Source organism: Callospermophilus lateralis, chromosome 12 (genome assembly GCF_048772815.1).
Source record: "Callospermophilus lateralis isolate mCalLat2 chromosome 12, mCalLat2.hap1, whole genome shotgun sequence".
NCBI lineage: Eukaryota > Metazoa > Chordata > Mammalia > Rodentia > Sciuridae > Callospermophilus > Callospermophilus lateralis.
The window spans coordinates 34,771,147-34,786,340 of record NC_135316.1 but is presented as its reverse complement, the minus strand read 5'-3'; the positions used below and the strand labels follow the sequence as shown (position 1 = coordinate 34,786,340).

Below are 15,194 nucleotides of genomic sequence, written 5' to 3'. Positions count from 1 at the left end.
CTACATACATATGATCAAAACAATCTTTTCCTGTTTAGGAAATTTCCTATGCACAGTAATTGAGGGGGAAAAAAAAAAAAAAAAAACTACCAATATTTCCAATGTTAAGATAGCTGGGTGCCACCTAGTGCTCAATTTCTGTAACTACCACCTTTACAAATTAAAATTTGCTATTACAACCCAGGTTCTAAAACTACATTTTAGAAATATTCCCCATCCCCCATGTATACGATGGCAAAATAAGATCATGAAAAGAATGCACATAATATCAAAATTAGTGTAAAAGTAAATACTACTTAAATATGAAAAAACAGGCATATTGGTTTTCACTTTAAATGCAGATTTCTGCCTCCTTCAAAATTTTTAGGGAACATTTGGTAACTGGAATATACAGAAAAATTCTGTGTAGTCAACAGGCTAGTCAAAAGTAGGGCTTAATTATAATTCATAACAAGTACAAGGCAAATGGTTTATTCAAAACATCCATTTACTTACTGCGAGTGGTCAAAGTAGGAAAGGCTGTAATGTATTTTTTTTTCTTTTTTCTTTTTTTAAATAGATGTGCTCTTCTATCCATAAGCTCCATTACATCAATAGCACAAAATGGGCTTAATGTTTCACTTAAGATAATTCAGCATTATCAGTTTTAAGGTAACAAATACCTTAGAAACAAATCAGTCTGCCTTAACAAATCACAATCATGCTAATGAAAATTTAATCTTCTTTTAGGGTTATGGCCAAAATCCAAACTGCAGGACAATCTTCCGAAAAATTGGAATGTAAAGTGTTGTGTTCAATTTAGATATCATCAATGTCCTCATCATCATCTCCAATGTCATCAAACTGAATTTCATCATCATCTCCAGGACCGAATGTATCAGTTTCATTGATTTTAGCATGCTCCAGAAGCTCGCCATAAGCCTTCAGACTTCTAGCTTCATCTGCATTGTATTTTAAAATTACATCAGCTTTGTTATCCTGATAGTCTCGAAGACCAACCAATATGATGTCTGAGGTATTTATCCAAACCTTTTTTCTCAATTTCCCTCTGATGTGACATAACCTCTTTACACCATCGAAACACATTGCTTCTAATCGTCCATTTCCCAACATTTTGATTACTTGAGCATACTCTTGCCCATCCTCTTTGAACACCAGCTCTCTTTTTTCAGACTCATTTTCATTCTTACCTCTGCGTCTATTTTTACCTCCTTTACCTTTATTCTTGGGCATGGCGATGAAGGTGGACTCGCTGAGTCTCCGACTTCTTTCCGAGCGGGAGCGGCTGAGTAGGGGACTCCTCAGAGGGGCGCGATGGGAGACACGAAAGAGCGCGCCGGACCAAGCAGGCTCTTGGAGGCCTAGTAGCGTGCGCCAGAGAGTCTGGAGACTGGGTTCTTCCGAGATCCGCTTGCGTCCACGCTCAACAGCAGCAAATCCCTGCTCTTTTTTTCTTCTCATATGTGACATAAATTTCTATTTCTCCACTGAGTACATCTGCTTCTTTTTTCCTTCACTGTCTTCCTGAACTTGCTGCCTTTCTCAGTCTTTATCCCCATTTTTTCCTCTGCTTTTCCTATTTCTACATTTTCTGTGATAAATATGTGTATATAAATGCAACTGCTAATTCAGCTCCTAATTTATACTGTGGCTTAAACCTGATAAGATACCTAGATTACATTTCTTTTTTCTTACTTCCTACTTAATAGATGTGTTACTTGAATAGATATGCATATTTTAGATCAAAATTCCATCCAAATATTTTTGTGTACTACATAGTTCTTACCTTCTCCATATCCATCTACTCTCTTTTCTCTTTGATAGGCCTCACCAGATATATGAGAAACTCCCACAGTTAGATGACGCTCAGAGACCCTCTATTAAGATTATGTCAAAAATTAGTTGCATAGAAATATCATCACCACTCTTTAGAAGTCACCTAAAATTCTAATTTTATAATTATGGAAATTAAATATAATACAAATACATTTTGAAAAGTGAAATGTTCCATAGAAGAACACAAAGTATGCTTTACAGATTCAGCTTTTTTTTTTTCATCTGGATACTCATGGGGTAAAACCAGGATGAAAACATAGTAAATGTATTCACTGACAACATACTAAAAGATGTGCATATATCCCAAAGCAACTGACCTCAGTATGAATACTCAACTTTTTATTCCCCACCAAAAATAGGAACACAGTATAAAACTTATTTAGAACTCTTTTTAGAAATGTCTTTGATATTATACAGCTCTAAACGTTTGCAACACTGGGTTGACATGCTTCTTAAAGTATGATACTTGGTGTGATAAGATAGTCTGAATTATGTCACATAGAGTAGAAATGAAACACTGTTGTACTTCCTTCATATTGGTCCTTTGAATTTTCCAAAACCTAACTTTCAGAAAAATATTTGCTGAGTTGAAATCTAGTTCAATAAAATGAGAAAGTAAGAATGAAAATATGTTGATATTTTACCTTGACATAGTACACCCACTTTGGCTAAAGTATGCAATACTTTTCATTGAAGAAAAACTAAAAAGTCTTCCAATGGAAAATGGTGGCAGCATGGACACATACAGTGTTTACTGACTGTTTCCATATATGGAATCAGATTGACTGTGTGTGTGTGTGAATGCATGATGAAAAAGAGAGGCTGTGGGACTCAGTAGAGAGTCAATACAGAGAGCCTGTTACCAGATAAAACCCAGAAGTATTGGCTTTTAGAATAAGAAAATAATTCATAGAAAAAAAAGTCTACAGCTGTGCCAGGGAAAACTTGATGAGTGAAAGATAAAAAGATCCCCTCTAATGGACTCAGGAGAATTTCACCAAACCAATTAGTAAGTGGAAAAAAGAAGTGGACCATGAACTTGCATGTTGGTCAAGTTCAGTGGGGATTTGACACTGAGACCTAACCATTGCCCAGGCACATTACACAGAGAAAGCTATACAACAAAAGAACCCACACTTAAAAATGGAAGAGAAATCCATCTAAATGCATGCAAAACTTCAGCCTATTAACAGACTACATGAGAAAACAAGGTAATAAGACATCTCCAAAATTTCATAATTCCCTGATGCATCCAAGGACTCTTTTTTCTAACATCCACTAAAGTGTTAGGATAAAATGCTTAGTTATATTTATTAATATCCTACATGAAAAGAAATAAAGTGGAAAATTACTGTTTGTACACAAAGGTCCCTTTCTAGAAGGTTTCTATTTGATCAAAAGGCCTATTGTCTGCCTCAACATAGACAATTATTTCAAGGGATAATGGAAGCTTTAACCTTAGCATTAATGACTGGTAATGTGAAATTAAAATTTTGAGCTATTGGGAATAACTGTTCTTTAATATTAATTACATCAGTGGAAATCACAGCTACATATGTTCATAATTTCAACTAGTTATTCATAAGTCTCATAGTTAATGTTTTCATCTTGTAATAAGGTTATACAAATGAAAACACAAACAATATTCATGAAAAGTTGACTCAATTACTAGGATAAAATTCCTTTATAGGTTGCCATGATTTCCAATGTTATTTTCAGATTCATGACCAATTAGATTGTACTAGACCCAAATATTAATTTATGATGTTTAGATTTCTAAAGAGTTTTCCAAAAGGTCATTTCATTTGACCTAATTTACATTCTGAATGTAAGAAAAACAGGATGAAATCAAGAATTCAAATTCACATGTTTACATACCTGTGGCTGATTATTTTCAGTACCAAAAAGGCTTTCTTCCTCTTCCTCTGATGTTACACCTAACAGTTTTTCTTCTGAAAAATGGACAGGTTTACTTAAGTTATTTAGGACTCCTATAAAGTCTGACAGTCTATCAAATTAAAAATTAATAATAAGTTTTATTTTAGATGATCATTTATTTTTTAAACTACTTTGTTGTGTTCGTGTGTGTGTGTCTGTGTGTGTGTGTGTGTGTGTGTGTATGTGTGTATGTGTGTGTGTGTTCATATCTTGTAGTTTTATTCAGGGAGTTTTACCACCTTGGCAATCACTCTATCAATGAGTGGTATAGCCAAACCTATTGTACTTGGAGATAGGGTCACTCTAAAGTGTTCAGGGTGTCCTGAATCATGCCATTCACCCAACTCAGCCTCCTAAGAAGCTGTATTTAGGTGGAACCAACTGTATTCAGCAAATATTTACTGCTTTTTGGAATGCTTTTACTAAACCAAAACTTCAAAACTCATCTGGGAAAAACTAGATGTCAACAGGTTTAATGCATAAAGATAACTCAAAGAATTATCAACTCCAGATAAATTAAAAGTTCCCAGAAATACTTAAAAACAGCAAAATATCAAAATTCACAGTTTGCTATTTTCTCCTCATAATAATAACTTTTCAACAACCACTCTTCATCAATATTGTTTTCTTAATGACTGATACTTTTCACATCTTTGTCAATGAATACCTTTATATCTAAAATGTTTTTTCCACTATTCTGACAAATTGGATTTTCTTCTTTTAGAAGTTAATCTATTTGTCCAGTCCTTTAGGACTATGGCTATTCTTCCTGATACAAAGTGTTTTCCCCTGCCTTGGGGCTACCTTAGCAATCTAACAACTATTCTACTTAGGACATACAAATTGACCTGTGAAATTACCTATATAAATCTAATCCATTTGTTCCTAGATTATTGGGGATGTTTTTATATCACCTTGGTATCAACAGTCTTATCTATTTGAACTCATAACTAATAAGTTCTTGGTAAGAGGTAGTGGAAGAAAAAGGTGGCTTTTCTGGAGGTTGGGTTGAAGAGAGACTTAAGGAGTGAGATTATCAACCAGAGGCAGGAAATGGTAAGAATATAGAAGGTTTAAATGGGTCAGTATTTGTATGACCACATAGGGATGGGTGAGGAGTAATGACAGAGGACAGCACAGGCAGGGGAAGGGATAAAGATACACAGTTGGGCAGAATTTTTATCATAGTAGATTCCCAAGAAATTTAGGATGGTTGGACAACCACATTCTAAAGAAGGCCGATTGTCGTATATCTAACTAGGCCAATCTCAATGCTGTGGGCAGGTAGACATGAAGGGCCTGTTCATGAATAGAGATGATTTCAAGGGATAATGGAAGCTTTAACCTTAGCATTAATAACTGGTAATGTGAAATTAAATTAATGAGAAGGCAACAGTGTAGTGTGAAGTTCATGCAGGCATGAATGGAGGGAATGTTTACAAAAATACAGAGAATAGAAAAGTTTCAGTATCCTGTGTAGAATGAAGTTAAATAAAATGAACAAAGTTTAAAAAGCTGGGGCAGCTGAAATGCATTCTCTCAGTTTCCTTTTCATTACAGTCAAAGTTACCTAGTTTATTTCCTCTTCCCTTTAGATTTTCAAAAAGAATTTTCTAGAGTTTGGTCTTGAGTCATTTCCTTTTACATTCTTGGTTTGGATTATTCCTACTACTATTTCTTCCCCATTCAGCAACTGTATCTTAAAATATACATATCAAGATTTAACCCAGCAGTGCTATATGACTAAGCCTCATCCTTAGCACTATTTATTTATTTATTTTTGAGACAAGTTCTTGCTAAATTGCTATGGCTTCACTAATTTGCTGAGGCTGGCCTTCAACTTGCAATCCTCCTGCATCAGCTTCTGGATTCATTGGGATTATAGGTGTGTCACCATACTTGGATGGAAATATAATTGTTTATATAATTGTTTATATAACTTCCTCTTTTTTTTTCCTTTTTCTTTGCTCAGAGACATGCTGGGAATTATAACTACATTTATGCTTTCACTGTATCTTGTTATATCTGAACTAACATGCAATGGCTCTTCATTTTAGACTTCCTAAAGGATAGGTCATTCCCTTGCAACTCAGAATGTAGTGTGTGGTAAAGAACATTGGAACCATCTTTAAATGTTTTAGAAATGTAAGCAAAGACCTGTTGAGTGAGAATGGGCATTTTGAATATGGTCCCCAACATATGATTTGCTAGAATTTGAGCATTCTTGGGTGTAATTAATCTTCTACCAATTCCTCTAACTTAACTTGCCTCTTTGAAATCCTCCTATTTAGTTCCCCAAATTGTAGGTGTATTAGCGTTCATAATCTTTCCAATGAACATCTTATCAGGTTATACTTTGCTGATCATTTCATGATATATCCTACCCTTTTTATTTCCAGATTATATTATTATTATATTATTACTTTCCTAGGAAGTAATTATGGCATACATTTACTTATGGCAAACCAAATGTAGCTCTTAATGATCTGGCATTCATTCCTTCATTACTTTCCAATATTGATTAAGAAAACAGCTGTTGGAAAATTTTACTGTATCTCTCAAAACTGTTTCGGTACTAAAAACTCACAAATTTTTCTAATGCTATTAGTGTCCATGTTTTAAATGAAGATCATAGTCAATGTTATTTTACAGTACATGGTTCTTACCTTCTATATGTCTAGTTATACCCCATTTTGCTCTTTGATATGCACCACCAGATAAAAGACCAGTGCATTTCTGAGGAGGACTCAGAGACATATCCTGGCAAAAACAATATCAATAATGAGTTGCATAAAGATTTCCTAATAACTAAGGTAACACCCAATTTTCCAGGTTGAAATACATTAGATTTAAAAAATAGAGAATTACACATTGAAAACTGACACATTTTATACCATAAGCTCATATATCCTCTGCAAATACGGAAAATTTTTACCTTCCTTTGGCTACTGAGCTTATAAACCAGAATAGAAGGACCACAGGGGGAAATATATATATCGTTAAGAAAAGAGATCTATATTTCTTTTGGAAACTTTTATTGAATGGAAAACTAGTTTTATAATATAATGAAGTTGTAAGAAAAAAGTTTCTTTATTTTACCTTAATATGAGAGCACACAATAAATAGATAGATCTCCAGTTAAGAAAAAACTACAAAAAGGTATACCATGGAAGAAAAATGGTGCTGTAAAATCATAGTGTGCTTAGTGACTACACCCTGAATTTGAGTCAAATCAACTAGTGTATGTCTTTGCAATGAGATAGAGGGCTGTAGGAAAAAAAAACTGGAGTGCAAATGCAGGGCCAATGAAGTACATAAATATTATATTTTTAAAATAAGAAATATAATAATAATAATAATAATAGAATAATAAAATAAGAAATAGATTGCAGCAGTGTTAGGTGAAAACTGGCTGGTTCAAAGAGGGGAAGCTCCCCCATGTGAGCCAAGACTCTGCAATTTCAAGAAAATCATGTTCATCTAAATTCCAATAAACAGTTTCCACAAAGGAGGAAGTTTGTTTCTGCCTGAGATGTCAAGGGAGGATATGTGTACTACAGATTTTCCCCAGAAATATCAAAGTGCTTCTCCAGGAATCTTCTCCACTCAGTGTCCTTTTCCTAGGATTTCTTCACAGGAGATCAGAAATCCCAGTCTTTACTTTCTTGTATTTATAAGACCCCACTATGATATGATTTCACTAGTTCAGGAGGCACCCACAACAAGAATCAGACTATGTCTAAAAGAGAAACTGAGACAAAGATCTGTTGGGACCTCTGGGATGCTGTGGTCATTCATAGTCACATGGTCTACACAAGGTTTAGAAGTTGAGGTGAGTTTCATTTAAATGTTGCTGTGGGAAATCTGATAGCAAATGTTGGGGTTGGTTCTAGTAGAAAAATTGCTGCTAGACTCTCCACAGAGTTGAGCTGATCTTTCATGTCTGACCACCCTACTGTGCTCAGAGGCATTTGAAGTAATAAACCTTACTTCTTCCACTGAAACAATATTAGTCACTTCCTATATAATTCAAGTAGAGCACTGAGGGGTCTCCCCCTTTAGAAAGATTCCATTGCTGTGACTCTCTGTAAGAGAATCATCTTCATGATTTATACCTCTAAGACATAGTGACCACCTCTCTATACTGGAATTGTGGATTTCCACCCTATTTGCCCAGGACCAGAGCATAGATTCACAGGGATGTGCTGAAAACTCTGGTCAACAGGGAATGTGGTCTGCTGCTTGGCAAGTCTGTAAAATGATGGACAGTGGGGATAATTCCCTTTTTAAATGGGTGTTTTGAGATTAGGGACAGGAACAGAGATATGTTGTGGGTGGTTTTGTGAGGTAGAAGATTCAGGGAGAGCTGGGAAAGAGTTTCATGGAGAACTTGTTATCTAGATTTTCACAAACCAAACATGTATCCTGAAATCAGTCCACCTCTACAATGCTTAGAGATGGAGCAAGCCCCACAGGAGCCTAGAATCTTGCATATCCCTGAACTCACTGACAGTCAAACTCTGGAATTGGGAGTCTTCAGTGCAAACTGGCCCATAGGTTCTCCTTGTGTGACAGTTTTGTTGACAGTTTCTATTATGACCACAATCCTATGGTCATATATATTATTTATATAATAATATATAATATATATAAAATATATATATATATATATATAGAGAGAGAGAGAGAGAGAGAGAGTTTGTGATTCACCTCTTCTTCTGGAAAGGGTTCCATAACTCCCTGGTAGGCAAGGATAAAAGGATTTCACATTAAAGTCTAAAAAAAAAAAAATGCTGGCCTGTTTGGGCTAGAATTGAGAAAAAAAATAGCGTAAATATAGTTGCTCCACAGCCTCCCCAAACTGGTGTATTATACAACTAGAAATTGTGGAAACAAGTGTCTACATTTTAATTACATCAGCAAGGAGAAATCATATATTTTTCTTGTATTTTTGTGGTTTTTATAGTTTTTATCTTTCCAATTCATATGATCTTTTATTGTTTTATTGGTTTTCTTTGCACTTGCTTTGTTGTCTCTCATCTGTATCTTCTCAATTTTTATTTTGTGATTTTTTGTCTTCATTCTCCTTCCTTTGCCCCTCCACCACTCTTTTTGTTTGTTTTGGCACCAGGGATTGAACTCAGGGTATTCAACCACTGAGCCACATCCCCAGGATTTTATATTTTAATTAGAAATAGAGCCTCAAGGATTGCTTAGCCCCTCACTAAGTGCTGAGGTTGGCTCTGTACTCATGATCCTTCTGCCTTAGCCTCCTAAGATGCTAGAATTACAGGCATGCACCACTATTCTCAGTCCATTTTTTGCCTATATATTTTAATATTAATTTTGGAATCACTAGTGCCTATTTTTTGTGCATTGTACATTATCACTTATCACTTCTTATTGGCTGTTAAAGTTAGCGATCATTTTAAACAAGGTTTTTTACAAGTTAACATGTGATTTGCTTCCAGCAGATGCACACTCACTCAGACCTCAGTGATCAGGTTCAGAACCAAGGCAGGCTTTCCTGGTGTGGACCAGAAGACTGGTTGAGGAAGGGGTTGTAGGGAGGAGCTGTGGCTCTCACCAAGGTCCAGAAGAGGCAGTAGAGTTTGAGAGTGGTGAGGATCACACGGAGGCTCAGGAATGATGACAAGTGATGGGATGTCAGGTCCTCAGAAGGCTCTCCAGCTCCAGTGCATCCTTGTTTCAGCTGGCTGAATCCCTGTTCATTTGCTCTATCATTTATATTAAATTTGGGGGATTTTGACCCCCTTTTTTTAATCCTTATGAGCTACCACTGGATTTCTCAGTGACATTATTTATCCTGGGATTAGAAACATCTGATCTGGTGGTTTCCACCCTGATCTTCTGGCCTTTCCCTCTTATCAGGCAAGGACAGCCTGCCAGAGGCTTCACTCTCTTTTATTAGGGTGAGGGGAAGTAATTTGTTTGAGGCCATTCTGTAGGATCTGTGGAGGTGCCTGGTGAAACTGCAGGTCTTTTAAAATGAAGTTAAAATGGAGTTGCTTAGGCTCAGGCCTAAGGCCATCCTGATGATTAGTCCCACCACATTCTATAATTGTTAATGGTATACTTAAAACTGTTGCTATCCTTGTTATTAGGACTCTATGGCCTTATATTTATTTCAAGGCTGTTTGGTATCATTATGTGTATATGAGAGATGATATGCAAAAACAATAAGAAAAATAATTTTTTAAAAATCTTACCTTTGAGCCAACTGAGGAAGAAAAATTACTGTAATAGTTCTTTATATTGATTTCCTCCACAGGAGTGGTTTCAATCACATTTTTCTCTTTAATATCAACATCACAGTCTCCAGGTAATGTTTTAAGTTTGGGTTCCTCAGTTTCATTTGTTTCTTCTACAAAAATAAAAGCAAAATAGAGAGTACAGAAAAAGCTCCATAATTTTAAATCAATAATCAGCTTGCAATAGATACTCTTCAAATATTTTACCATCATTCTTAGATTCATTAGAAGTGTGAGGTAATTCTTCATTTTCTTTGGGGATATCCTAGGAAGGAAAAAAAATATTTAGGTGTAATATGCATCAAATTTGAAAAATTAGCTTAATATTTTCCATTACTGAAGGATACAAGAGAAGGAGAACATGTTTCTGAGCCATTCCAATGTAAACTCAATTTAATCTTGCCACTTACTAAGCTATGTCTGATCATGGGGTGAGGATGATGAGAGGTCTCCAAAATGTTATTCCCCTTACCTCCAAGATAATTTCACAAATACTGACATCCATTAAACTATTTTATTAATCCAAATGGCCTAGTATGAAATTGGAGTCATCCGTAGTTTAGAGTGCTTTTGAAAAAAAACATTTTTAGAAATTTAAAATAATTATGTGTGATATTTTAATGTGTTTTTGTGACTTATATTGGCATAAATTATCTCTTGAGGGAAAATATGAGACCTAAGCTTTAAAAGTATCTTACAAATAAAACTGATAGAAATCACAAACATACTAGTATGAGTTCTGTCCATCTTGTGTGTTAAATAGCTAAAAATATGTGTTAATATAAATGTTGAGCCTTCCAAGATAGAGAAGAACGACAAAAACAACCTTGTGGGGGCAATATCATTTAATGTAAACCTCACAGTTACTAAATGGAAAGATTAACCAAATAACCAAAGAATGGAGACAGAGATGACTCAAAGAACATATAATGAAGAGAAGTTTTCTTCAAGAGAATATTGAATCTTGGATTAAATAATTTAAAAAATAAACAAGGAATGAGAAACAAATGTTCATCTTAAGTCCAAATCTATGCTCATAATTAGAGGATGCTTGAAGAATATTCTGGTTCCTACTTTCATATTTATGAAATTTCCCTGACTAGTTTGCTTCTTCTTTATGGCAGTAATTCAAGATAACTCACCTGAATTTATACATCCCAGATATCAAAAGAAATTCAAACTTAAAGCATATTTTTAGAATTCAGTAGTTAATTAATAGTCATCTTATGCATGCTATGTTATTTAGAACACTTCATTCTATAGAAATTTTTTTCTAAGCCAGGTGTGGTGGTGCACCTCTGTAATCCCAGGGGCTTGGGAGGCTAAGACAGGAGGATCGCAAGTTCAAAGCCAGCCTCAGCAATGGTGAGGCTCTAAGCAACTCAGTGAGACTCTGTCTCTAGATAAAATACAAAATAGGGCTTGGGATGTGGCTCAGTGGTAAAGTGCCCCTGAGTTCAATCTTTAGTACAAAAAAAGAAAGAAAAAGAAAGAATTTTTTTATGTGTTTTTACTCATTTATTCATGTTTAAAAAATTAAGAATCTATTTTCTTACATTTGAACCATATTGTAGCTGCTCCAGGATATATACAAATATATTTATTAACCTTGACTAGCTTATTAAAATTTAAAAAGCTATTAAATGAATATTTAAATAACTATGTAAAAACATCTAAAATATAAGATCTCAGAATGTGACATAAGCATTTGAATATTTTAAAACACTATGATACAAAAAATATAAAACTAAAGTCTTATCATATGGTTATTGAGAGTCTATGCTTCCAGTAGTGGTTATTATTTTTCACAAGACATCTATTTTTCAATTAGATAAAGAGTTTTAAATATACTCTTAGTGGAAAGAGTCAGAAGGCATGAAGAAATCCCTTTTTAATGCAAACATTTTTATAATGTTATTATATTTTTATACATTTATTTACTTAGTTTTATATGATGCTGAGGATTGAACCCCTTGCCTCACAGTCCATGCTAGGCAAGTACTGTACCACTGAGCTACAACTGCAGCCCCTAATCTAAACATTAATATACCTATTCTAAATTTGTATGTTTCCATAATTTCTAATGTTACTTTAGTGTAAAAATGGAGCCAAGGATAGAAATAATGAAAAAAGTCTCCTAGAAATATATTAAGTAAAATATAAAGGGTCTAATAAAACAAACAAACAAAAAAACCTCTATCCAATGTGCCTTATTTATTTCAAATTAAAGGCATAAGGGAAATTTTATGATTCTACAAAAAATAATTTGGGCATGAATATTATAAATCATGTAAGTATGATTTAAAAGTCACACTAATGTAAATCTAACAAAAAAATCCTTGACCAAATTTTCTATTGCTTCTGCAATAAGAAATTTATTCCTGATGCAATTTTTCTATCAATATGTATTTACCAGTACAATGTTTCTTCCATCCCCCACCAAACTAAACTCCTCAAGGGAACATTGGCGTTTGTACAAGTTAAAAAAAGTACAATGTTTCTTCCATCCCCCACCAAACTAAACTCCTCAAGGGAACATTGGCATTTGTACAAGTTAAAAAATATCAATATAATTCTCTTAAATTGGTTTTGTCTGAGCAAATTTGCATAAAATAGATCAGAAAACCATTGCTAAGTTTTAACACCTCAAAACCAAAAATTCAGAGCAAGAAAATTATTTTCACAAAAGATCACTTTACCTTGTCATAATATTTATAGTTGGCCTCATCCAAGGTGAGACAATGATCATCAGGATCAGTTTTATTAGAAATCCTGTAAAGCAAAAATGTATAATAAAGTAGTTGGATAGTATTTTTAATAAACTCTAGTAAAAACTTAGATTTAACTTTATTAAATTGTATTTCTTGACTGATATGATATTAACATAACTTCTATTTTATAAAGCTCTTTCTGCCTCCACTTTTTTTAAACTATGAAATATTTAGTGAAGGTAGTCTTAATTCCATTTCAGACTGACAGTCAATGTATTGGCAGAACACGAGAATAACTTATTCTCAGAAACTGCCTGTCTTGAAGGCTGAACTTAAAATCCAATTAATAGCTGCCACACACACACACACACACACACACACATCCACACACAAACACACACACTTTTTTTTTAACCTTAAGTGGAACACCCATTTTATAACCCAAGACAAGGTAGCAAGAAACACAGTGCCTTCTCTCTTGGTTATCCATGGATCAAAGACTAAGTAAGGTAGTTTAAAATGGTGGCATTAGTTCTTCAGCATGGATATCACCTACTGAAAATACCCCATTGTGCAGCGTGTGGTGATGCATGCTTGTAATCACAGCAAATTGGGAGGTTGAGGCAGGAGCATTCAAGTTTGAAGACAGTCTTAGTGAATTAGTGGGGCCCCCAACAATTTGGTGACATCCTGTCTCAAAACAAAACAGAAAACAATAGGGCTGGGGATGTGTCTCAGTGTTCAAGCACCCCTAGGTTTTTTCCCCATTGCAAAGAAGAAAAACAAAAACAAAAACTAAAAGAAGACAGCAAAAGTGAGGCACTAAGCAACTCAGTAAGACCCTATCTCTAAATAAAATAAAAAGTAGGGCTAGGGAAATGGCTCAGTGGGCAAATGCCCCTGAGTTCAATCCCTGGTACCAGAAAAAAAAGAAAGAAAGAAAAAAAAGAAAAAGAAAACATTAAACCTTAAAAAACATTTTGAACACTGAATGTTCAAAGTCAAGAAATGAATGTATATGTTGTTATTGGGAATACTTATTATAAATGTATTATAAATACTATTTTTTACTGTATAGATCCCACTTTATTCAAATCTACATAAACTAGCAAGCACCTATAACCTTTACAGGCCCTCAGACACCCAAGGGGAAAGATTACTAGAAAAACAGAGTACTGGTAATCATACCTGTGTTTCCCTAAATATTATTTAAATATCCTCCATCCTCTGGGATTCCACTCCCCAATCTCTCATCTGCAGGACTCAGTGGGACCCTCCAAACTTTAAACCTACATTCTATGAAGATGCAGATTCCTGATACAAGTTACACTCAAAGGACCAAGAGTCACAGTTCCTTCTGCTTGTGGGAAACAAACTGAATGGAGTCTCAGTCACAGGCCTTAGCATAAACATTTTACCAACTACCTAACTGAAGCTCTTCGATAACTTTGCCAGCCAATTATTTTCATGATCTACTATATGTGCACATAAGAAGGACACCAATGAGTTGAGAAAAGAAGTAGAGAAGAATGGACACTTGCTATAGGCTGTAGATCCATGTGTCCAACAAATTCTAGTCCCCTGGGTTTTAGAGTCCCTAAGCCACTCTCACATCTCTAAACTCTGGAGACTTTTCCCATGGCTCAAATTATATTAACATCTTTCAAAAAAAACCTTGTATTTTGTCATTTCTTCCAGTTAAACAAACAAGAAAATAACAACCTATCAGGACTTTCTTCAAATCCTATTTTTAATAGGCCTTTCTAGAGAGCTTCCAATATTCTATGTCCTTAATATCCATGTTGTGTTAATCAAACTGGTCATAAACCCCAAGGTTTTGGTCAATTTTCTACAACCCTTATTTCTACTCAACACAGTGCTGTTTCTGTTCAGTTTTGGCCTTCCCTTTGTTAGTGTTACTCTGATACTCTATCACTGGGCTTACTTAGTAATCCCAGTCTTATCCACTTTAGTTGGGTTTTTACAGACACTCCCTAATCTGTTATGAACACATTTACTACACAATGATAATCAGGAAAAGTACTGAGTTAGCATGAAGGAACCTCAGTTTGAATCTTATTGCTATTCCTTTCTATATCCACAAAAGTCCCTTTCATATCTATACATTTCAGGGTCATAATCATGACCATCATTTGGCCAGCATGTCAAATACATATTGAAGGGTGAGAGGGTACATTGATAGTGAAAATTCCTTAAAATTTTTAAATTCTCTGAGCTTTTGATTCTGTCATTAGGAAAAAAATGAATATTCAATTGACACAACTTTAAAAAAATAAAGAGAGCACAACAAAAATAAAAATAAAAATTCAAGAAAAGATTTTAATCATAGAAAAAGAAAACAAGATTATAAAGAAAAAAGTCTTCATAAAAGTAAATAGGGGTAGTAGCCTAAAGGAAAATGTAGCTTTTAATTTAT

General features: G+C 34.5%; 1 protein-coding gene across 1 annotated transcript; it reads right to left on the bottom strand.

The window, feature by feature from the left end:
* Positions 1–319: 319 nt before the first annotated feature.
* LOC143411319 (eukaryotic translation initiation factor 1A, X-chromosomal-like) lies at positions 320–1,321 on the bottom strand. The gene has a single exon (XM_077110677.1). It carries the CDS (start codon positions 1,231–1,233, stop codon positions 799–801), a length of 435 nt encoding a protein of 144 aa, XP_076966792.1. The 5' UTR covers positions 1,234–1,321; the 3' UTR covers positions 320–798.
* Between the last annotated feature and the right edge of the window lie 13,873 nt (positions 1,322–15,194).

What these genes read in the sequence shown, in the direction of transcription:
- LOC143411319 (XM_077110677.1), bottom strand. Translation starts at nt 1,233, where the DNA reads ATGCCCAAGAATAAAGGTAAAGGAGGTAAAAATAGACGCAGAGGTAAG.